Source organism: Scyliorhinus torazame, chromosome 15 (genome assembly GCF_047496885.1).
Source record: "Scyliorhinus torazame isolate Kashiwa2021f chromosome 15, sScyTor2.1, whole genome shotgun sequence".
NCBI classification, from domain to species: Eukaryota; Metazoa; Chordata; class Chondrichthyes; order Carcharhiniformes; family Scyliorhinidae; genus Scyliorhinus; species Scyliorhinus torazame.
In genome coordinates this window covers 184,965,329-184,989,305 of record NC_092721.1, presented here as the reverse complement: position 1 = coordinate 184,989,305, position 23,977 = coordinate 184,965,329, and the positions used below count along the sequence as shown (strand labels likewise).

Sequence of the window (23,977 nt, the reverse complement as noted above, 5' to 3'; positions counted from 1 at the left end):
TGATGTGTTGAAGACTGCAAAGAAGATGTCATAGTTTCTCCTTCCGGGGAAGTACTGGACAACAAAGGATACTCTGTCGGTTGTGTCCCGTGTTTGTCTTCTGAGGAGGTCGATGCGTTTTTTTTGCTGTGACGTGTTGGAACTGTCGATTGATGAGTCGAGCGCCATATCCCCTTCGTAAGAGAGCATCTTTCAGCATCTGTAGATGCTTAGATGGTATGTACCCGTGTGTATAACCAAGTGAGGTTCTTTTGACCTGTGAAGCACATTTTAACTATGTGACTGTAATCTTTTGTGTTTAAGTTTTATCTTCTTCTTGTTTTTACTTTTAAAATCCCAAAGCTGTTGCTGGAATTTGTGGTTTTTGAATTTCGTAGACTAGTCTTCTCGTCAGAATACAAAAAAGTATTGTGATGCATGGGCCAAGTTTCCCTTGGGGATTTGCTTTGTGCGGCAATTAACACCTGCTGGATCATAACAAATTAGAAAATGTCTCCAACTCGCCGATTTTAATGGAGACAATGGGGGCTGGCAACTGACCTCAGGAGGCAGGTTGATGGCTAAAACCTTTTAAGGATATTTGTGCCTCCACTTTAGCTTGAGTTTTATTTTCTGCAACTGTGGCCTGGGATTCTTGAGTCTTGAGAATCCTGGCAGGTAAAAGGAGGTGAGAAGGTCTGGACCGATGAGGCAAGTGACCTAACAGCACAGCTTGTGGACAGATGGAGCAGGAGTCCATCCCTGGCTCATTCAGCTTGTCGTTATGGGACTCCCACCCTTTTGTCCATATCCAACTCCACCCCCTTCCTAATTGAGATTTATAAGATGATAAACGGTATTGACAAAGTAGATGTAGAGCGGATGCTTCCTTTTGTGAGTCAATCTAGAACGAAAGGTCATAGTTTTAGGATAAGGGTAGCAGATTTAAAACAGATGAGGAGTAATTACTTCTCTTGAAGGGTCGTGAATCTATGGAATTCATTACCCCAGAGTGCGATGGATGCCGGACATTGAGTACATTTTTTTTTTTCTTTTAAAATATTTTTTATTCTCCTTTTTCACATTTTCTCCCAAATTTACACCCACCAACAATAAATAATAATCCATAACAAATATGTCAATCCCCATATCAATAACAACGATCCCATCCTCCCACTAAATCCCAAACATTAGCCCGCATGTTCACACAAACAAATTACAAAAAGGAATTAGAGATCACCCATAGTTGCCATTAACACACACAGCCTCCCACCCATCCACCCACCCCAACTAATGTTCGATGTTATCCAGTTCTTGAAAGTGCATAATGAATAATGCCCATGAATTGTAGAACCCCTCCATCCTGCCCCTCAGTTCAAACTTAACCTTCTCAAGAGTTAAGAATTCCAACAGGTCCCCCCGCCACACCAGGGCACAGAGTGGAGAGGTTGCTCTCCAACCTATCAGGATCCGCCTTCGGGCAATCAACGAGGCGAAGGCTACAACATCTGCCTCTGCACCCATTTCCAACCCTGGCTGGTCTGACGCCCCGAATATGGCCTCCCGGGACCCGGGTCCAGTTTCACTTGCACCACTTTAGAAATTACCCTAAGAAAGAGGCCGGTATTCTGGCCTTTGCATCCCTAGTAGCCCGGCGAAGGATCTTGTTAATGTGGAAAGGGGCAAAGCCCCCCCAGCGTGGAAGCCTCGATAAATTATATGGCAGGGTTTATCAAGTTGGAGAGGATAAAGTTTGCCTTGAGAGGGTCTGCGCAGGGGTTCTACAGGCGGTGGCAACCGTTCCTAGACTATCTCGCGGAGCGTTAGATGAAGGTCGGACAGCAGCAGCAGCAGCAACCCAGGGAGGGAGGGGGGATATCTTTCTGGGGGGCATTTGAGCAAGAAAATACATGAATGATCCGGAAAACTGAAATGTACGGGAGGAATCCAATGTACAAAGTTCTGTATCATATTGACTTGTCATGTTCATGTCTTGCAATGCGAGCTTTCTTTCTTTTGTGTTGTTGGGGAGGGGGGGGGGGGGGGGGGGGGGGGGTTGTTTGTAAGGTTGTAAATTTTGTTTACAAAATTCAGAATAAATATATTTAAAAAAAAAAAAAAGAAATTACCCTAAAAACCTCCTTCCAGTAATCCTCTAGCTTTGGACAGGACCAAAACATATGAACGTGATTAGCCCCCCCCCCCCCCCCCCCCCCCCCAGGCAACATTCACACACATTTCCACTCCTTCAAAGAATTGGTTCATCCTTGCCCTCGTGAGGTGTGCCCTGTATACCACCTTCAGCTGTATAAACCCTAACCTCGCTCACGAGGTGGAGGCATTCACTCTCCGGAGCATCTCACACCAGAACCCCTCCTCCATTTCCTCTCCCAACTCTTCCTCCCACTTTGCTTTGATCCTTTCCAGTGGTGCCTTCACCTCTTCCAAAATAGTTCTGTAAACCACCGTCACTACCCCCTTCTCCAGTCCCCCTGTCGTCAGCACTTCCTCCAGCAATGGGGAGGGACATTGAGTAAATTTAAGGAGAAATAGACAGATTTTAATTAGTAATTGGTTGGAGGGTTATGGAGAACAGACAGGAAAGTGGAGTTGAGGCCATGTAAGCCTACTTGTGACACTAGTCACGATAAGCCACGATAGTATTGAATGGCAGAGCAGACTTGAGGGGCTGAATGGCCTACTCCTAGATCTTGTGTTCTTTCATGTTTCCCTCACCCACTGCGAGTACCATCGCTCTTTCTCCCCACCACAATCATAGTGAGATTCCCATCACCTCAACAATGTTCCATTCAATCCCCAGAATGCTTTCTAGTCCAACAGCTAGCTACCCTTGCCTGGCAGTCAGACAAGAAGCGTGTTGAAAAATATTTAATACTGGTCCTGCTATTAAATTCTTTAAGACCTGCAAGAAACCCATTCTTCTGCATTTCCCCCCTCCTCCCACCTCATCACACTATTTCTAGTTCTAAGTTATCAGGTGCAATTTATTTAGCTTTTCAGTGGTCTTAAGCCCTTTTTAGTTAAGACATGTTGAAACACTGAATTATTTGGCTTTATAAAGACTGTAGATTGGTGTATTATCTTTCTTGATTTGAATGCAGATGCAGAAAGAAAGAGCTTATACGCGCTGTTCCTGGAGTCACTTCAGTCACGCCTTCGGTATAGAGAGAATCCTGAATCCTGTGAACATGCTGTTCCAGAGCAACAAGCTACAAAGGAAAGCTTGATAAAGGTGCAGTCTATAGTGGCTCGGCATCTCGAACTTGAAGATGTTCATGATCCTTTATTGGCTATAAATTTTGCAAGGTAAATCTGAAATGAAAATGTGCTCTTGTCTTTACTGTATCTATTCTAGATTTTGGAGCCAAAAACTGATCCAGTATTATTTTTGTAACTTTTTGGTGTAAATGTATGCTTTTCAACATTGAATGCTTGTATTGGGAAATGGGACACATCTTGTTTTGAGCATTCAATGTCACCATCAAATATTCCCTTCAAAATGGTCCAGCAAGCCACTCAGTTGCAGGTGTCTCACCACTTTCTCAAGATCAGTTAGGTTTGAGAATTAAGACTTCCGGTTGCGGCTATGCGGAGCTAAGTCGCACATTCGGCAGCTCCCGCAAAAAACTGACTTTTGGGCTCTTTTCAGGGCCCCCAATGGAATTTTTTCAACGTTTCCCGCTGTGGGAAGAGGAGTACAATAGTTCCCCGACAGTATTTGGCTTTTACCAGGAGCGAGGCGACTAAAAAAAGTGGTGGTGGACCCGAAGAATGTGCGAGGGAAGAAGAACAAAATGGCGGCGGGCGGGGACCAGGCAACGTGGGTGCAGTGGGCGCATGAGCAACAGGAGGTTATCCAGCGCTACTTTAGGGAGATTAAAGCGGACCTGCTTGAGTCAATGAAGGCTTCTATCGATAAGCTGCTGGAGACACAGACAGCCCAGGGGGGGGCGTTCTGCGAGGCCCGACAAAAGATCTCCGACAACGAGGACGAGATCTTAGACCAGGCGGTAAAGGTGGAGGCGCACGAGGCGCTCCACAAGAAATGGCAGGAGCGGTTTGAGGAGATGGAGAATCGGTCGAGGCGGAAGAAATTGCGGATTCTGGGCCTCCCGGAGGGGCTGGAGGGTCCGGACGTGAGGGCCTATGTGGTCACCATGTTGAACTCGCTGATGGGAGTGGGGTCCTTCTAGGGGCCCTTGGAGCTGGAAGGGGCCCATAGAGTGCTGGCGAGGAGGCCCAAGGCTAACGAGCCTCCACGGGCGGTGCTGGTGCGGTTTCATCGGTTCGCTGATCGGAGCTGTGTGCTCAGGTGGGCCAAGAAGGAGAGGAGCAGCAGGTGGGAGAACGCGGAGGTTCGAATATACCAGGACCGGAGTGCGGAGGTGGCGAAGAAGAGGGCCGGGTACAATCGAGCGAAGGCGGTGCTGCACAGGAAGGGGGTGAAGTTTAGCATATTGCAGCCGGTGTGACTGTGGGTCACCTACAAGGACCGGCACCATTATTTTGAGTCTCCGGAGGAGGCGTGGGCCTTTGTTCAGGCCGAGAAGTTGGACATAGATTGAGGGTCGGGATGGGCGTTTGGGGATTGCGGTTGACATGTTACGTTTTGAGGGGGGGTCCTTTGCTCTTGTTTTTTTTCTTTCTAGTTTGGTGAGGGTGGTGAGGGCGGGTTGGGCACTGTTTTGGTTGGGTTGGTCGGGGGGGTCTCTTGGAGGGGGGTAAGCAGATGGAACAGGGGTGGATGGCCGGCAGTGTGATGGGGCCCCGCGGGGGAGGGGGCGGCCCGAGTCGGGGGCGGCCCGAGTCGGGGGCGGCCCGAGTCGGGGGCGGCCCGAGTCGGGGGTGAGGGGACTGGGCCTGTAAAAGGAGCTGCATCAGAGGTGGCAGGGCCGGGTAGGTGGTAAGTGTGGGCTTTTTCCCGCGCTGAAGACTGGAGGGGGCGGAGCCGGGACGGGGAAGCGAGGGTTGTTTCCTGCGCTTGGGATGGGAGGGAGAGGTGGAGAGCTTGCGGATGGGGAATGGAAGAGGAGGGTGAGTCACACAATGGGAGGAGTCGAAGGAGAGGTGGGAGTGACCGGGGTCAGCAGGAGTCAGCTGACTTGCGGAAGTGCAATGGGGGGAGTAAAGCAGCTAGGAGGGGTCCTAGCCGGTGGGGGGGAATCGAGTTGCTGCTGCTATGGTCGAGGGGGAGCTGGAACGAGTGTGGGGGGGGTCGAGACGGGGGGTCTGCCGCCGCGGGGAACGGGCCGGGCGTGGAGTGCGGGCGCGTGGCTGTCCGAGGAGGGGTTATGGCTCGTCGGCGGGGGAGGGGGGGCGGGTAGCCCCCTGATCCGGCTGATAACCTGGAATGTAAGGGGACTTAACGGGCTGGTCAAGCGGGCCCGCATGTTCGCGCACCTGAAGGGGCTGAAGGCGGATGTGGTCATGCCCCAGGAGAGACACCTGAAGGTGGCAGACCAGGTAAGATTGAGGAAAGGGTGGGTAGGTCAGGTGTTTCATTCGGGGCTGGATGCCAAAAATCGAGGGGTGGCGATCTTGGTGGGAAAGAAGGTGTCGTTCGAGGCGTCGAGCATTGTGGCAGACAATGGCGGTAGATACATAATGGTTAGTGGTAAGCTGCAGGGAGAGAGGGTGGTACTGGTCAATGTGTATGCCCCGAACTGGGACGATGCGGGTTTTATGCGGCGCATGTTGGGTCGGATCCCAGACTTGGAAGTGGGGGGCCTGATAATGGGGGGAGACTTTAACACGGTGTTGGATCCGGAACTGGATCGCTCCAGGTCTAGGATGGGTAGGAAGCTGGCGGTGGCTGAGGTGCTGAGGGGGTTTATGGACCAGATGGGAGGGGTGGACCCTTGGAGATTTGCAAGGCCGGGGGCTAGGGAATTTTCATTCTTCTCACATGTCCATAAGGCTTATTCCCAGATTGACTTTTTTATTTTGAGCAGGGCGCTGATAGTGAGAGTAGAGGATACTGAGTACTCGGCGATAGCCATTTTGGATCACGCCCCGCATTGGGTGGACATAGAGCTGGGGGAGGAGAGGGACCAGCGCCCGTTGTGGCGTTTGGATGTGGAGCTGTTGGCGGACGAGGACGTGAGTGAGCGGGTCCGAGGAAGCATAGAGAGGTATCTGGAGGATAATGATAACTGGGAGGTCCGAATGGGGATGGTATGGGAGGCGCTGAAGGCCGTGGTTAGGGGAGAGCTGATCTCCATTAGGGCCCACAAGGAGAGGAGGGAGCAGAGGGAGAGGGAGAGGCTGGTGGGGGAGATGGTGAGGGTAGATAGGAGGTATGCGGTGGTACCTGAGGAAGGACTGTTGAGGAAGCCGCGCAGTCTGCAGGCCAAATTCGACCTGGTGACCACCAGGAAGGCGGAGGTGCAGTGGAGGAAGGCCCAGGGGGCGATTTATGAGTATGGGGAAAAGGCAAGCCAGATGCTGGCGCATCAGCTTCGGAAGCGGGACGCAGCTAGGGAGATCGGGGGAGTTAAGGACAGGGGAGGGAATGTGGTGCGGAGTGGGGTTGGCATCAGTGGGGTCTCTGCAGGGACTTTTATGAGGAACTGTATCGGTCCGAGCCCCCACTGGAGGAGGAAGGGATGCGCCGCTTTCTGGACCAATTGAGGTTTCCGAAGGTGGAGGAGGGACTGGTGGCGGGATTGGGGGGCCCAATTGGGCTGGAGGAGCTGACCAAAGGGATAGGGAGCATGCAGGCGGGGAAGGCACCGGGGCCGGATGGTTTCCCGGTCGAATTCTACAAAAAAATATATGGACCTGTTGGGCCCGTTGCTAGATAGGACCTTTAATGAGGCAAGGGAGAGGGGGGCCTTGCCCCCGACGATGTCCCGGACACTGATCTCCTTGATCCTGAAGCGGGACAAGGATCACCTGCAGTGTGGGTCTTACAGGCTGATTTTGTTGCTAAACGTAGATGCCGAGGTGCTGGCGAAAGTCTTAGCTACGAAGATTGAGGATTGTGTGCCGCAGGTCATCCACGAAGACCAGACGGGGTTCGTGAAGGGCGGGCAGTTGAACGCGAATGTGTGGAGGCTTCTGAACGTTATGATGCCGGCGAGGGAGGGGGAGGCGGAGATAGTGGTGGCGATGGACGCTGAGAAAGCCTTCGATAGGGTAGAGTGGGGGTACCTGTGGGAGGTGCTGAAGAGGTTTGGGTTTGGGGAGGGGTTTGTCAGGTGGGTCAGGCTGTTGTATGAGGTCCTGATGGCGAGTGTGGCCACGAACAGGAGGTCCGAGTACTTTCGGTTGCTCTGAGGGACGAGGCAGGGGTGTCCCCTGTCCCCCTTGCTCTTCGCACTGGCGATTGAACCCCTGGCTATGGCACTGAGGGCGTCGAGGAACTGGAGGGGGTTGGTGTGGGATGGGGAGGAGCATAGGGTCTCTCTCTATGCGGACGACTTGCTGTTATACGTGGCAGACCCGGTGGGGGGAATGCCGGAGGTAATGAGGATCCTCGGGGATTTCTCGGGGTACAAGCTCAACATGGGGAAGAGCGAGTTGTTTGTGGTTCAACCAGGGGACCAGGAGAGGGGGATTGGCGAGCTCCCACTATAAAAAGGGTGGGCAGGAGCTTCAGGTATTTGGGGGTCCGGTGGCCAGGAGCTGGGGGGCCCTGTATAGCCTTAATTTCACAAGGCTGGTGGAGCAAATGGAGGAGGAGTTCAAGAGGTGGGACGCGTTGCCGCTGTCCTTGGCGGGTAGGGTGCAGTCAGTCAAAATGACGGTGTTCCCAAGGTTTTTATTCCTGTTCCAGTGCCTCCCCGTGTTTATCCCAAAGGCCTTTTTTAGGCGGGTCAACAGGAGCATAATGGGGTTTGTGTTGGCGCGAGGGACTCCGAGGGTGAGAATGGTGTTCCTGGAGCGGAGTAGAGATAGGGGGGGGGGGCTGGCACTGCCCAACCTCTGTGGGTACTACTGGGCCGCCAATGCGATGATGGTGAGCAAGTGGGTGATGGAGGGGGAGGGGCTGCATGGAAGAGGCTGGAGACGGCGTCCTGTGTGGGTACAAGTCTGGGGGCGCTGGCAACGGCGCCGCTGCCACTCCCTCCAAGGAGGTATACCACGAGCCCGGTAGAGGCGGCTGCCCTCAAAATCTGGGGGCTGTGGAGGCGGCACAGGGGGGAAGTTGGGGCCTCGGTGTGGAACCCAATACGGGGAAACCACCGGTTCGTCCCAGGGAGGACAGATGGAGGGTTTTCGGTGTGGCACAGGGCAGGGATACGAAGGTTGGGAGACCTGTTTGTGGACGGGAAGTTCGCGAGCCTGGGTGAGTTGGAGGAGAAGTATCGGCTCCCCCCGGGAACACCTTCAGGTACTTACAGTTAAGGGCGTTTGCCAGGCAGCAGGTGGTGGAATTTCCGCGGCTGCTGCCACATACAGTACAGGACAGGGTGCTCGGGGGGGGGGGGGGGGGGGGTGGAGAGAGAGAAAGATCTTGGAAACTTATCAGGTGATGCAGGAGGAGGAGGAGGCCTTGGTGGTGGAGGTGAAAGATAGTGGGAGGAGGAGTTGGGAGAGGAGATCGAGGAAGGGACGTGGGCAGATGCCTTAGGGAGGGTCAACTCTTCATCTTCGTGTGCGAGACTCAGCCTCATACAGTTTAAGGTGCTGCACAGGGCACACATGACCGGGACAAGGATGAGCCGGTTTTTTTGGGGGTGAGGACAGGTGTGTTAGGTGCTCAGGGAGTCCAGCAAACCACACCCATATGTTCTGGGCATGCCCAGCGCTGGAGGAATTTTGGAAGGACGGTGTCGAGGGTGGTAGGATCCAGGGTCAAACCGGAATTGGTGGCTCGCAATATTTGGGGTGGCAGAGGAGCCGGGAGTGCAGGAGGCGAAAGAGGCCGGAATTCTGGCCTTTGCGTCCCTGGTAGCCCGGTGGAGGATTCTTGTTCAGTGGAAGGACACGAGGCCCCCAAGCGTGGAATCCTGGATCAACGATATGGTGGGGTTTATTAAGTTGGAGATGGTGAAATTCGCCTTGATGGGGTCGGTTCGGCAGCGCCAGCCCCCCCCCCCCCCCCCCCCCCCCCCCCCCCCCCCCCCCCCCCCGCTACCGCTCCAGAAACACTCTCTTCACCTTCGGGGTCTTATTCACCCACACAAATCCCATGATGCTCCTGTTTACCCGTTATTGGGGATCATAATGGGAAGGCACTGGAACAAAGAGAAACCTCGGGAGGACAATCATTTTGACCGACTGCACCCGCTAGTGAGAGTGGCAGCATATCCCATCTTTTAAACTTCTCCTCCATCTGCTCCACCAACCGCGTCAAATTGAGCTTGTGCAGGGCCCCCCAAATCCTAGTTACTTGGATCCCTAGGTACCGAAAGCTCCTTTCCGCCCTCTTCAGAGGTAGCTCGTCTATCCCCCTTCCCTGGTCCCCTGAATGCACCACAAAGAGCTCACTCTTCCCTACGTTGAGTTTATACCCCGAAAAGTCCCCAAACTCCCTAAGGATCCGCATGACCTCCGCCATCCCCTCCACTGGATCCGCCACATACAATAACAGGTCGTCAGCATACAATGACACCCGGTGTTCCTGTACAGATCCCCATAGAAGTCCCTAAATACCTTGTTTATTCTCCCCCGCACTCCGCACCGTATTCCCCCCTCTATCCTTAAATCCACCAATCTCCTTGCTGCCTCCCTCTTACGAAGCTGATGTGCCAGCATCCGACTCACCTTCTACCCATACTCATACATCGCCCCCTGCGCTTTCCTCCACTGTGCCTCCGCTTTCCCCGTGGTCAACAGGTCGAATTCCGCCTGGACGTTCCGTCGTTCCCTAAGTAGCCCCTCCTCGGGGGCCTCTGCATACCTCCTGTCTACCCTTAGAATCTCCCCCACCAACCTCTCCCTCCCCTCTCTTTTCTCCCTGTGGGCCCTAATGGAGATTAGCTCTCCCCTGACCACCGCCTTCAACGCCTCCTAGACTACCCCCACCTGCACCTCCCTGTTGTCGTTGGCCTCCAAATATCTTTCAATGCACCCACCCGCACACCCCTTCATCCGCCAACAGTCCCACATCGAGGCGCCACAGCGGGCGCTAGTCCCTCTCCTCCCCAACTCCAGCTCCACCCAATGCGGAGCGTGGTCCCCATCCTTCCCTAACATGGGGAAAAGCCTGCGCTTTCCTGCCCCGGCCCCGCCCCCTCTGGCGCAGCTCCTTTTTGCGGCCTTACCCCAACTCCCCCCCCCCCCCCCCCTTCCTCCGTGGGGCCCTGCCCGTCCAACACCAACGCCCCCACACTCTCCCACAGCCCCCACATCAAATCCATTCACCCATCCCCACCCAACACTCAAACAAAAAGAACATTCCCCAAACGCTGTAAACACAATAAACATCCCCCACGACAGACCCTCAATTTGAGTCCAACTTTTCAGTCTGTATAAAGTTCCATGCCTCATCAGGCGTTTCAAAATAGTGGTGTCGATCTTGGAACGTGACCCACAATCGCGCTGGCTGCAGCATCCCGAACTTCACCCCCTTCTGATGGAGCACTGCCTTAGCCCGGTTGAAACCGGCCCTCTTCTTAGCCACCTCCGCACTCCAGTCCTGATAAATTCGGATCTCCATGTTCTCCCACCTGCTGCTCCGCTCTTTTTTGGCCCATCTCAGGACACACTCTCTGTCCACAAAGCGGTGGAACCTCACCACTACAGCCCTTGCCAGGACCCGATGAGCCCCATCCAGCTCCAGGGGCCTCGGGAAAGCTCCCACGTCCATCAGCGAATTGAGCATCATGCTCATATATGCCCCGGCACGGACCCCTCCATTCCTTCTGGGAGACCCAGAATCTGAAGATTCTTCCTTCTCGACCTATTCCCCAGGTCCTCGAATTTCACCCTATCGAAGGCCTTCTCTGCGTCCATCGCCACCACTATCTCCGCCTCCCCCTCCACTGTAGGCATCATGATTACATTAAGGAGCCTCCGCACATTGGTATTCAGCTGCCTTCCCTTAACAAAACCCATCTGGTCCTCGTGAATCACCCCCGGGACACTGTCCTCAATTCTGGTAGCCAACACCTTCGCTAACAGCTTCGCGTCCACGTTGAGGAGAGAGATTGGCCTATACGACCCACACTGTAATGGGTCCTTGTACCGCTTCAAGATCAGCGAGATCAGCGCCCTGGACATCGTCGGGGGCAGGGCCATCCCCCTCCCTCGCCTCATTGAAAGTCCTGACTAATAGAGGGCCCAGCAGGTCCATGTACTTCCGGTAAAATTCCACCGGGAACCCATCTGGCCCTGTGCCTTCCCCGCCTGTATACCCCCCAGCCCCTTAGTCAGCTCCTCCAGCCCTACCTGTGCCCCAAGCTCAGCCACCTGCTCCTCCTCCACCCTCAGGAACCTCAGTCAATCCAAAAATCGACGCATGCCCCCCCCTCCTCCGTCGGGGGCTCAGACCTATACAGCCCCTCATAAAAGTCTCTAAACACCCCATTTATTCCCACCACACTCCGCACCATGTTCCCCCCTTTTTCCCTAACTCCCCCAATCTCCCTCGCTGCCTCCCGCTTCCGAAGCTGGTGTGCCAACATCCGGCTAGCCGTTTCCCCGTACTCGCACACCGCCCCTTGCGCTTTCCTCCACTGCACCTCTGCCTTCTTGGTGGTCAACAGGTCGAACTCAGCCTGGAGGTTTCGTCGCTCCTTGAGTAGTCCCTCCTCGGGGACCTCTGCATCCCTCCTATCCACCCGTAAAATCTCTCCCACCAATCTCTCCCTCTCTCCTCTCCTTCTCCTTGTAGGCCCTAGTGGAGATTAGCTCTCCCCTAATCACCGCCTTCAGTGCCTCCCAGACCACCCCCACCTGCACCTCCCCATTATCGTTAGCCTCTAGATAGCTTTCAATGCACCCCTGGATCCGCCCGCTCACCACCTCATCCGCCAGCAAGCCCACATCCAGGCGCCACAGCGGGCGCTGGTCCCTCTCCTCCCCTAGCTCCAGCTCCACCCAATGCAGGGCATGGTCTGAGATGGCTAAGGCCGAATACTATGTGCCTCCACCCTCGGAATTAGTGCCCTGCTCATAACGAAGAAGTCTATCCGGGAGTAGGCTTTATGGACGTGGGAAAAAAAAGAAAATTCCCTGGCCCCCGGCCTGACAAACCTCCACGGGTCCACTCCTCTCATCTGGTCCATTAACCCCCTCAGCACCTTGGCCACCGCCGGCCTCTTACCCGTCCTGGACCTGGAGCAGTCCAATGCTGGATCCAGTACTGTGTTGAAGTCCCCCCCCTTTATCAAGCTCCCTGCCTCCAGGTTCGGAATCCGGCCCAACATGCGCCGCATAAATCCGGGATCGTTTACCCCCCCGGCCGATTAGCCCCCTTCCATCCCTAGCACGGCGAAAAGCCCGCGCTTTCCATCAGAACGGCCCCGCCCTCTCTGGCGCAGCTCCCTTTTGCGGCCTCATCCCAGCTCCCCCACCTCGGGCCGCCCATCTGCCTTCTCCCAACAGGGCCCCGTCCTTCCAACCACCGACGCCCACACCCTCACAAAACCCCCACTTCGAAACATTCCACCCTACCCCACCCAGCACCCAAGGAAACAATACAGAATAGAACATCCCCCAACATCCCCCAAAACACAATAACCACAGTAGCCCCCCCCGTGACCTCCCCTCACAACCGACCCTCAGTCCGTGTCCAACTTTTCGGCCTGAATAAAGGTCCATGCCTCCTACGGCGTCTCAAAGTAATGGTGCCGGTCCTAAAACGTGACCCACAGTCGCGCTGGCTACAGCAACCCGAATTTCACCCCCTTCCGATGCAGAACCACCTTGGCCCGATTGTACCCGGCTCTCTTCTTGGCCACCTCCGCGCTCCAGTCCTGGTATATACGGACCTCTGCATTCCCCCACCTGCTGCTTCGCTCCTTTTTTGCCCATCTTAGGACACACTCCCTGTCCACCAAGCGGTGGAACCGCACCAATACCGCCCGCGGCGGCTCGTTAAACTTGGGCCTCCTCGCCAGGACTCGGTGGGCCCCATCCAGCTCCCGGGGCCTCGGGAAGGCACCCGCTCCCATCAACGTGTTCAGCATCGTGACCACATATACTCCTGCATCCGACCCCTCCACGAGACCCAGAATCCGCAGATTCTTCCTCCTCGACCGAATCTCCATGTCCTCAAACTTTTCCTGCCATTTCTTATGCAGCGCCTCGTGCGCCTCCACCTTCACCGCCAGACCCAATATCTCGTCCTCATTCTCCGAGGCCTTCTGCCGCACCTCCCGGATCGCCGCCCCCTGGGCCTTCTGGGTCTCGACCAGCTTGTCGATCGAAGCCTTCATCGGCTCCAGCAGCTCTACTTTCAATTCCATGAAGCATCGCTTGAGAAACTCCTGCTGCTCTTGCGCCCACGCTGCCTGGTCTCCACCCGCCGCCATCTTGGCTTTCCTCCCTCACACTTTTCGCTGCACCAGAATTACTTTCTTCACCGCTCCACTCCTGGTCCAATCCATACAGTGCCAGGGAAATCATACTGTCACCTTCCCACACTGGGAACCGTCGAACAAATGCCGCTGGGGCCCCTCAAAAGAGACCAAAAGTCCGTTTCTGGCGGGAGCTGCCGAACGTGCGACTTAGCTCAGCATAGCCGCAACCGGAAGTCCAAGGTGACTGACACTTAACTGCCAACCAGTTATGTGAGTGGGTGGGGCAGCCCTTGTTAACCTTCACTGCACAATTCTAGATTAATTTAAACTCCTGAAATTTAAAAAGGAACAGTCTTACTGATTGGATTCAATTCCCACCTTGCTTCAAATTCCCAAACTCACTCTTTGCTGTCTCATTCTGGCTGTGTCTTCTCTGGCTCATTGAGAGATCTAGTGTAGAATAGGAGGCTAGAAAAGGTGGGGCCTATGAGGGAGGAAGGCGGCTTTTGCACTATGTTTATATTTGTATATACATTGTTTCTTCTGTTACTGTTATACAACCATAAATACCTCAATATAATGTTTATATCAAAAAAAAATGGAGAAATTGGTATTTTGACTGAATTGAGAATGTTGGTACAATGGCTTGTTTGTGCTGATTCAATTCTTGCAGGTTATACATGGAGCAAAGTGATTTCCATGAAAGATTCAGCAGCGGAGACGTTAACGTGGATAGGTCCTCTGAATCAGTGACCTGCCAGACATTCGAGCTGACACTTCGGTCATGTTTGTATCCTCACATTGATAAACGTTACCTGGAATGTTGTGGAAAATTAATGCAAACTCTAAAGACTGATTACAAGTAAGGAAAAAGTGAATGTGTTTGTCTCGTCTCATTTAAACAAAGTAAAGTTCAACTACCTCTTATATTGGTTAAAGCAAATTGAAGTAAGATTGTATTTTTTGCTATAAGTAAATTAGGTGACCAAAAGATATTACTTAGGATGGGATTCTCCAGCTACTTTCGCACGGCAACCGGAGAATCCCGCCCAACGTCAATGGAGTTCTTCATTGTACGCGGCTCGCCCATGGTGTTCTTGCAGCGGGCGGGGTGGGAGAATCCAGCCCATTGTAAGATTTACTGAACAAATCTTTACAAATTTTTATTTCATAGACTTTGATTTTAGAGAGCGAGGCCTTCAAAATCAGTTTCTTTACCTAATTCAGCTTTTCATTCTTTCAAAAATTAATCAATGTTTAAAATCCAATTTGTCTAATAATCTGTTTGTGACCAATTAGACTTTCTGTTCTGTTCTTTTCAACCTTGCTGGCGCCCTGCCCTTTATTTCTTGGTTTTTCTCATGGGTTTCTCATTTAAAAACAAAAATTGTTTAATGATGGTTGACCTACCAGTAGTCTGTTGAATTTCCATTTGAAGAACATGATGCAACTACTGTCTAAATTAACATTGATTGTTTTGGGGCTTGGATTTGCTAGTTAGAACTCTGTGCTACCCAACCAAGATGGTAGGCAGATGACCTATTCCTACATCAATGGCAGTGCTCTTGAAGTTTCTGGAAGAAAGAGAATTGAGGAACTTTGTACTTTGAATCAGTTTTTTTTCTTTCTGCTGTGAAAAAGCAGCCTGTTAAAGCTTCCTCAAACCCTCTTGACATTTTCCTGCATGACAGTGGCAACTTAACAGGTTTGAAACTGTGAGAACTAACCTACTTTGACCTATGGATTTCTTGAACATGGCTTGGTTGAGGGGGGGATGTTTCAAGTGCTGAAGTGTAATAAATCTTTGTTTTTTTCCTTTAGACTGGTGGAATATCTTCAAGCTATGCGGAATTTCTTCTTGCTGGAGGCTGGAGAGACCATGTATGATTTTTATGTGGCTATCTTTGATAAAGTGAAGGAAAAAGAATCCTGGCAACACTTGTCATTTTTAAATGCCCGGTTACAAGAAGCTGTTGCACAGCACTATCCTGAAGATAGCTCTCGGTAGGTTGATAATATTGGTTTCCAGAAGGTTTCTGTTCAAAGATATATGACTAGTGCTGGGAGCCAAATCTATATATAAGATAGTCACTAAATTCAATAGGGAATTCGGGAGAAATTTCTTTACCTTAGGCAAGGTTAGAATGCGGAATTCACTACCACAAGGAGTAAATGAGACGGGTAGCATGGATACATTTAAGGGGAAGCTCGATAAGCACATGAAGGACAAAGGAATATTTTCATAGGGTTAGATGAAGAAGGGTGGGAGGAAGCTCACGTTGACTGTAAACACCAGCATGTACTTGTTGGTCCAGCTTGTACTGTATAAAAATATAGAAAAGCATGAATCAATAAAATTCCTTCAAACCTATTTTCCTGATTTACACTGCGATATGTTCTATTCAATTTGTTTATTTTCAGAGGCAAACTTTAAATCCCCACCCTATTCCTGCAAAAAGATGTTGCATGAAAGCTCTGGGGTATCTTCAACCTTACAATTAGCATAATCCAACACTGAACTTGTTTTTTATTCATGATGTTTCTGTGGCTCCTGTAATTTAGGAACAGTTGTATTCTGTAGAGTGTGATTAATTCTATCGGTATTTTCACTAGAATTTTTTTAACCTAGTTGTAAACCGCACATTCAGCCAACTCTTAATACTGCTCTTTCTGGAAAAATGTTCCATACAGGAGGAAAGATCTTGCATTTATCTAAAACCGTTGGCAGTCTCCAGCATGCTTAATTGGTACACAATTCCAGCTACTGATGTTACGTAAGCAAATACAGCAACCGGTTTTGCACAGGTTCTCTCAAAAATAAAGACAAATGAAAAGAATGGCTAGTTAATTTATTTTTGATTGAGAGATAAATATTGGGGCACAGAGAGTTCTTCAACCGGTTCCATGGGATCTTTTGATTTAAAATTTTTTTTTAGAGTATGCAATTATTTTTTTTCCAATTGAGGGGCAATTTAGAATGGCCAATCCACCTAACCTGCACAATCATTTTGGGTTGTGGAGATGTGTCCCACGCAGACACGGGGAGAATGTGCAAACTCCACATGGACAGTGACCCGGAGCTGGGATCGAACCTGGGTCCACGGCGCCGTGAGGCAGCAGTGTAACCACTGGGCCACCATGCCGCCCCAGGGGATCTTTCATGTTGCTTTGACCAGATCAAGCCCCAGCTGAACATCTGATTCTGAAAGTTGACACAACTGCCATGCAGTATTAATTTAAATAAATTATTCTGCAGTTTAAATGTTCCCAACATGCTCTCCTGCTGCCATCAGATCTACTGTAGCCAATTAGACAGGTGATGCACTTCTAGCTAAGTATGTGTGTGCGCGCCCAGCCCAACATATTGGGGACTTGGTAGGCCGATTAGCCAGATTTCTAAGCCATATTGTACAACTGAGATTTCTTCCTTTTGCAGCACTAACTTGTTTTTCCAACCATATTCGTGATTACATCTCCCTGAGACTTGGGAATCAGTGTGCAATGGGCGTGTTTCCAGATAACTTAGCACATTAAAAAAGTGTTATCTTCATCCTAAAATCTGCCAGTACTGCAAAGGGTCCGTCTTGGACAGTGGTGACCAGATTGGACTTGCTGTGTATCTGTATATTTGTAACAGTTTTAAGATAATACAATGTAAGAATGCTTCATTCTCCGCCTAACAAGCAAGTTAACGGTTAGCATTATTATAAAGACAAATCAATAATGGCATTGCATTCGATTCAACCAACTACAAGTCAATTTGCAAAACTCTGCTGCCAGTTCAATGAACTCTTTCCTTGGAAGTACTCTAAATCAATTTAGAGCGTGGCCCCATGAACTACTAGCAATTCGACCAAGATTGCCCAGACACATTTCATACGAAGGGCATTCGGCCATCTGTTTTGATAGAATATGTCTACCTGTAGAAGCTGTGCACCACTCAGTACCACATTTAACTTTGATGTTATTTTCCCTTTCCACAATCCTATTACAGGTCCAGATGTTGAGAGCGTGTTGTTTTGTAGTGGTCTAAAAACACAACATGCGAACTGAAAAAATGGCTCCCATTTTACAGGCAGCATTAAGTTTAATCTTTTGGGCTGTGCATGCAAATCTCTTGATAAACTGAGACATAGATGGTGATGGCTACCCATTATCATGCATTTGGGCTGTTGTATAATGTTCCTTTCTAAAATATAATCTGCTCATGTGTGGCTTGAAAAGCTATTGCTATTGAATATTTCCATATACTTTTGAACTTTTGTTTTCAATTGTAGGTTGTCCATATATTTGGAAAATATTGACATTGTGAAAAAGAGACTTCCAGTACATTCTATTGATGGTCTCACATTGAGTTACAAGGTATGTTGAAGATTATTCCCACCCCCTCCAGAATCTGACAAACAATTTGAGTTAATTTCATTGATTCCTCATAAGGGCTACATTTTCTTATCTCTTCCAACTCCTATTTTTTCAAACAGGTTCCTTGGCCTGTTGATATTGTTATCAGCTCCGAATGCCAGAAGATTTATAATCAAGTGTTCATACTTCTTTTGCAAATTAAATGGGCCAAATACAGCCTGGATGTTCTGAGATTTGATGGTAGGATGGGATTTCAGCATTCATTTGAAAATATTACTGGTATATATTTCTTAATGAGCAGATTTTGCACTGGAAATGTATTTACTGTAAAAGTGTAGATTTAACAGGCTCCATTGTTAATACAATTGATTTATAATAAATCTTCTTTTCAAGAAGAAGCTCATACAATGGGCTGGATTCTCTGCAGCTCCGTGCCGAAATCGTGTTTGGCGCGGAGGCGGAGAATCAGTTTTCACGCCAAAATCGGGCCCGGCGCTGGTCCGCCGATTCTCCGGGACCCGAGAATCGGCGTGATCGCGGAGTACTCCGCGTGGCTGGGGGGGCCATTGGCAGAGTCCTGCCCAGCGATCCTCCGCTCCCAACTGGCCAAGCCCCTGACTGTGTGGCTCTAACCATCTATCGCCGTTCGGGAACCTCTCGTGGCGGCGGGGGGGATCGGACACCGGGGCGGGGGGCCACATGGGTGGCCGAGGGACAGATTGGGCCGGTTGGATCTTCGGCCGTGCAGCCAATTGGACTCTGGGTCTCTGCTAGCCCCCTGCAGGTAAGTGAATCGACTAATCTTTTTTATTGGAAACTCGGGAGTGAAACGCCAGCGTTTTTACTCCGGCGTGGTCCCATTTTGGGAGAATCCAGTCCTTTATGTTTTTTTAAAAAAATATTTTTATTAAGGTTTTTTAACAACACAATTTTTTCCCCTTAGAAACAATAACCCCCCACCCCGTAACAAAATAACGCAAATTCTCCCTGAGCAAGATATATACAAGGCAAGATGGTATATTTACATAGCTTTATACACTGGCTCTTGGCCGCACGTACCGTTTCCCCCCACCCTCCATGCTATCTCCCGCTCGTCCATCCCCTCAGACAGTCTCTCATTCCCCCCCCCCCCCCAAGGGTTGCTGCTGCTGCTGATCGACCTTCTTCTAACGCTCCGCGAGATATTCTAGGAACGGTTGCCAACCGCCTGTAAAACCCCTGTGCAGACCCTCTCAAAGCAAACTTAATTCTCTCCAATTTTATGAACCCCGCCATGTCGTTTAATCCAGGCCTCCAGGCTAGGGGGCTTCGCCTCCTTCCACAATAGCAAGGCCCTTCGCGGGGCTACTAGGGACGCAAAGGCCAGAATTCCGGCCTCTTTCGTCTCCTGCACTCCCGGCTCATCCACTACTCCAAATATTGCTAGCCCCCAGCTTGGCTTGACCCGGACTTTCACCACCTGGGATATTACTCCCGCCACTCCTCTCCAGAACCCCTCCAATGCCGGGCATGACCAAAACATATGGACATGATTCGCCGGGCTCCCTGAACATCTTTCACATCTATCCTCTACCCCAAAGAACCTACTCAGCCTCGCCCTCGTCAAATGCGCTCTGTGAACCACCTTAAATTGTATCAGACTGAGCCTGGCACACGAGGAAGAGGTATTAACCCTACCCAGGGTGTCGGCCCATAGCCCTTCCTCAATCTCCTCCCCCAGCTCCTCCTCCCATTTACCTTTCAGTCCTTCTACTAGCGCTTCCCCCTCTTTCATCTCTTGGTATATTTCCGATACCTTGCCCTCCCCGACCCATACCCCCGAGATCACCCTATCTTGAACTTCTTGTGCCAGGAGCAACGGAAATTCCCTCACCTGTCGCCTCACAAAAGCCCTCACCTGCATATATCTAAATGCATTTCCTGGGGGTAACTCAAATTTCTCCTCCAGTGCCCCTAAGCTCGCAAATGTCCCGTCAATGAACAGGTCCCCCATTCTTCTTATCCCCGCCCGATGCCAACCTTGGAACCCCCCGTCCATCTTCCCCGGGACAAACCGGTGGTTACCCCTGATCGGGGACCACACCGATGCTCCCATTGCACCCCTGTGTCTTCTCCACTGGCCCCAGATCTTTAGTGTTGCCGCCACCACCGGGCTTGTGGTGTATTTTGTCGGCGAGAGCGGCAAACGCCCCCAGGCTCGTTCCTTTACAGGACGCCATCTCCATCCTCTTCCATGCCGCCCCCTCTCCCTCCATAACCCACTTACGGATCATCGCCACATTTGCTGCCCAGTAGTAACTCTCTAGGTTTGGCAAAGCCAACACTCCTCGATCCCTGTTGCGTTCCAAGAACCCTCTCCTAACCCTCGGGGTCTTATTTGCCCACACATACCCCATAATACTCCTACCTACTCTCTTGAAAAAGCCCTTGGTGATCACGATGGGGAGGCACTGAACACGAACAAAAACCTCGGAAGGACCACCATTTTGACCGACTGCACCCTACCCGCCAACGAGAGCGGGAGCATGTCCCATCTTTTAAAATCCTCCTCCATTTGCTCCACCACCCTCGTCAAATTCAGTTTATGTAGGGCCCCCCAACTTCTGGCTCTCTGGATCCCCATATACCGAATACTCCTCTCCGCCCTCGTCAGCGGGAGATCCCCTATCCCTCTTTCTTGGTCCCCTGCCTGTAATACAAAAAGCTCACTCTTCTCTGCATTAAGCTTGTAGCCCGAAAACTCTCCAAACTCCTTCAGAGTCTGCATGACCTCCACCATCCCCTCCATTGGGTCCGCCACGTATAGCAGCAGGTCATCCGCAAAGAGCGATACCCGATGCTCCTCTCCCCCGCGGACTATCCCCCTCCATTTCTGAGACTTCCTAAGTGATATGGCCAAGGGTTCGATCGCCAATGCAAACAGCAGGGGGGACAGGGGGCACCCCTGTCTCGTCCCTCGGTACAGCCGAAAGTACCCTGACCTCCGCCGGTTTGTCACTACGCTCGCCACCGGGGCGCTGTAAAGGAGCTTAACCCATCTAATAAACCCTCCCCCGAACCCAAACCTGCGCAATACCTCCCAGAGGTACTCCCACTCCACTCGGTCAAAGGCTTTTTCCGCGTCCATATCTGCCACTATCTCCGCCTCTCCCCCCTCCGATGTCATCGTTATCACGTTTAAGAGCCGCCGCACATTGGTATTTAACTGCCAACCCTTTACGAATCCCGTTTGGTCCTCGTGAATCACCCGCGGGACACAGTCCTCAATCCTAGTGGCCAGTACCTTCGCCAATAGCTTAGCATCCACATTGAGGAGCGAAATCGGCCTGTACGATCCACATTGCAGTGGATCCTTGTCTCGCTTTAGGATCAGGGAGATTGTCACCTCCGACATTGTCTGGGGCAGGGTTCCCTCCTCTCTTGCCTCGTTGAAGGTCCTCACTGGTAGCGGGGCCAGCAGGTCCACATAGTTTCTGTAGAATTCCACCGGGAACCCGTCCGGCCCCGGGGCCTTCCCCGCCTGCATGCTCCCCAAACCCTTACTCAACTCCTCCAGCCCAATTGGTGCCCCCAAACCAACTGCCTCCTGCTCCTCCACCCTCGGGAACCCCAGCTGGTCCAGGAATCGCCTCATTTCCCCCCCCCCCCCCCCCCCCCCGGGGGCTGGGATCTGTACAGCTCTTCATAAAAGTCCTTAAATACCTTATTTATTTTCGTTGCACTTCGAACCGTGGCTCCCCTTCCATCTTTGATTTCCCCCTATTTCCCTCGCTGCCGCCCTCTTACGGAGATGGTGTGCCAGCATCCGACTAGCCTTTTCCCCGTACTCGTAAGTCGCCCCTTGCGCCTTCCTCCACTGTGCCTCCGCCTTGCCCGTGGTCAGCAGGTCAAACTCCGTCTGGAGCCGTCGCCTTTCCCCAAGTAATCTTTCCTCCGGGGCCTCTGCGTATCTCCTGTCCACCCGCAAGATCTCCCCCACTAACCTCTCCCTTTCCATTCCCTCTATCTTCTCCCTATGAGCCCTGATGGAGATCAGCTCTCCCCTGATGACCGCCTTCAACGCCTCCCCATACCACCCCCACTCGCACCTTCCCATTGTCGTTGGCCTCCAAGTACCTTTCAATACACCCCCTCACCTTCCCACACACCACCTCATCGGCCAGCAGTCCCACATCCAGCCGCCACAGCGGGCGTTGGTCCCTCTCCTCTCCCAGCTCCAGTTCCACCCAGTGCGGGGCATGGTCCGAAACGGCTATGGCCGAATACTTCGTTCCCCCCACTCTCGGGATGATTGCCCTGCCCAGAACAAAGAAATCTATCCGGGAGTAAGCCTTATGCACGTGGGAGAAAAAAGAAAATTCCCTGGCCTGCGGTCTTGCAAACCTCCATGGGTCCACTCCCCCCATCTGATCCATAAACCCCCTAAGTACTTTGGCCGCCGCCGGCCTCCTTCCCGTCCTTGATCTGGAGCGGTCCAATGCTGGGTCCAGCACCGTATTGAAGTCCCCTCCCATTATCAGGCCTCCTACCTCCAGGTCCGGAATGCGCCCCAACATGCGCTTCATGAATCCAGCATCATCCCAGTTCGGGGCGTATACATTTACCAACACCACCCACGTCCCTTGCAACCTACTGCTCACCATCACATATCTCCCTCCATTATCCGCTACGATAGTCTTGGCCTCAAATGACACATGCTTTCCCACCAGAATTGCCACCCCTCTATTTATTGCGTCCAATCTCGAGTGAAATACCTGTCCTACCCATCCCTTTCTTAACCTGACCTGGTCCGCCACCTTCAGGTGTGTCTCTTGGAGCATTGCCACATCTGCCTTCAGTCCCTTCAAGTGCGCGAACACTCGAGCCCACTTCACCGGCCCATTCAGGCCCCTCACGTTCCACGTTATCAACCGGATTGGAGGGACTCTTTCCCCCCCGCCGACTAGCCATCTCCTTTTCTGGGCCAGTCCCTTGTCCGCGTCTCCCTCACTCTCCAGTCCCCCAGCTGGGGGACCCCCGTCCCAGCCACCTCTTCTGTGTCCCGTTCTCTTTCGGCCAGTGCAGCAGCAACCCTTTCCTTCCCCACCTCCCTCCTTTCCCCCCTCCTCTCTTTCCCCCCCCCACCCCCCCACCTCCCGCTAGATCCCCGTCTAGCTTTTTTGCTCCCCCCCCCATATCCCTCCCGTAAGTCTGCTGACCCCGGCTTCCCCCGCCATCCCTTTAACCCCCCCCCCCCGTTTGGGACTCTCCCAATCAATGTACATTCCTTTTGTCCCCTTCCCGCCCTTTTTATTTATTTTTTTGCCGCGCGCGGGAAAAACCCTGCGCTTCCCAAAGCCTGCCCCGCCCCCCATGGCACTGCTCCTGTCATGGCCTTGTCCCTCTCCCCCAACCCATATATCCTTTCCTGCGCGTGGTTGACCCCCTATGTACAACAACCATCATACTTCACCCCTCAAAAAAACCCTCCCACACAAACCCTCAATTAGAGTCCAATTTCTCAGCTAATATAAAGGTCCACGCCTCTTCGGGCGTTTCGAAGTAGTGGTGTTGGCCATTATGTGTAACCCACAGTCGCGCTGGCTGCAGCATTCCAAATTTCACCCCTTTCCGGTGCAGTACCGCTTTGGCCCGGTTGAAACCCGCTCTCCGCTTAGCGACCTCCGCGCTCCAGTCCGGGTATATTCTGATCTCCGCATTGTCCCACTTGCTGCTCCGTTCCTTCTTGGCCCATTTCAGGACCCTCTCTCTGTCCGTAAACCGGTGAAATCTCACCACCATCGCCCTTGGCGGCTCTTTTGCATTGGGCTTACTCGCCAGCACTCGGTGCGCCCCATCCAGCTCCAGCAATCTCGGGGGGGGCCTCCACACCCATCAGCGTCCCGATCATTGTGCCCACATATGCCGCAGCATCGGCCCCCTCCATTCCTTCTGGGAGACCCAGGATCCTCAAGTTGTTTCTCCTTGATCTGTTCTCCAGGTCTTTGAGTCTTCCCGCCCACGTCCTGTGCAGCGCCTCGTGCCACTCCACTCTCTCCGCCAGGCCCACGAGCTCGTCGCCGTTCTCACTCACTTTTTCCTGGATCTCCTGAATCTTCACCTCTTGGGCTTTCTGGGTTGCTCCAAGTTTTTCCACCATTGCCAGTATAGGCGCCACCATCTCCTTACGCAGCTCCTCGAAGCAGCACTTGATGAACTCTTTC

General features: G+C 52.1%; 1 protein-coding gene across 3 annotated transcripts in view; it reads left to right on the top strand.

Annotated features, from left to right (window-relative positions):
* The window catches only part of tubgcp5 (tubulin gamma complex component 5), a 94,659-nt gene that overhangs the window by 54,711 nt on the left and 15,971 nt on the right, over positions 1–23,977 (top strand). For all 3 annotated transcript variants that reach the window (XR_011935233.1, XM_072477255.1, XM_072477254.1), the window contains exons 14-18: positions 3,102–3,306; positions 14,086–14,274; positions 15,234–15,416; positions 17,690–17,774; positions 17,894–18,014. Coding sequence is in view for 2 of the 3 variants with exons in the window: in XM_072477255.1 (XP_072333356.1) it covers positions 3,102–3,306; positions 14,086–14,274; positions 15,234–15,416; positions 17,690–17,774; positions 17,894–18,014 (783 nt within the window). In the remaining variant the exon portion in view is untranslated. The remainder of the gene's footprint in view (positions 1–3,101; positions 3,307–14,085; positions 14,275–15,233; positions 15,417–17,689; positions 17,775–17,893; positions 18,015–23,977) is intronic.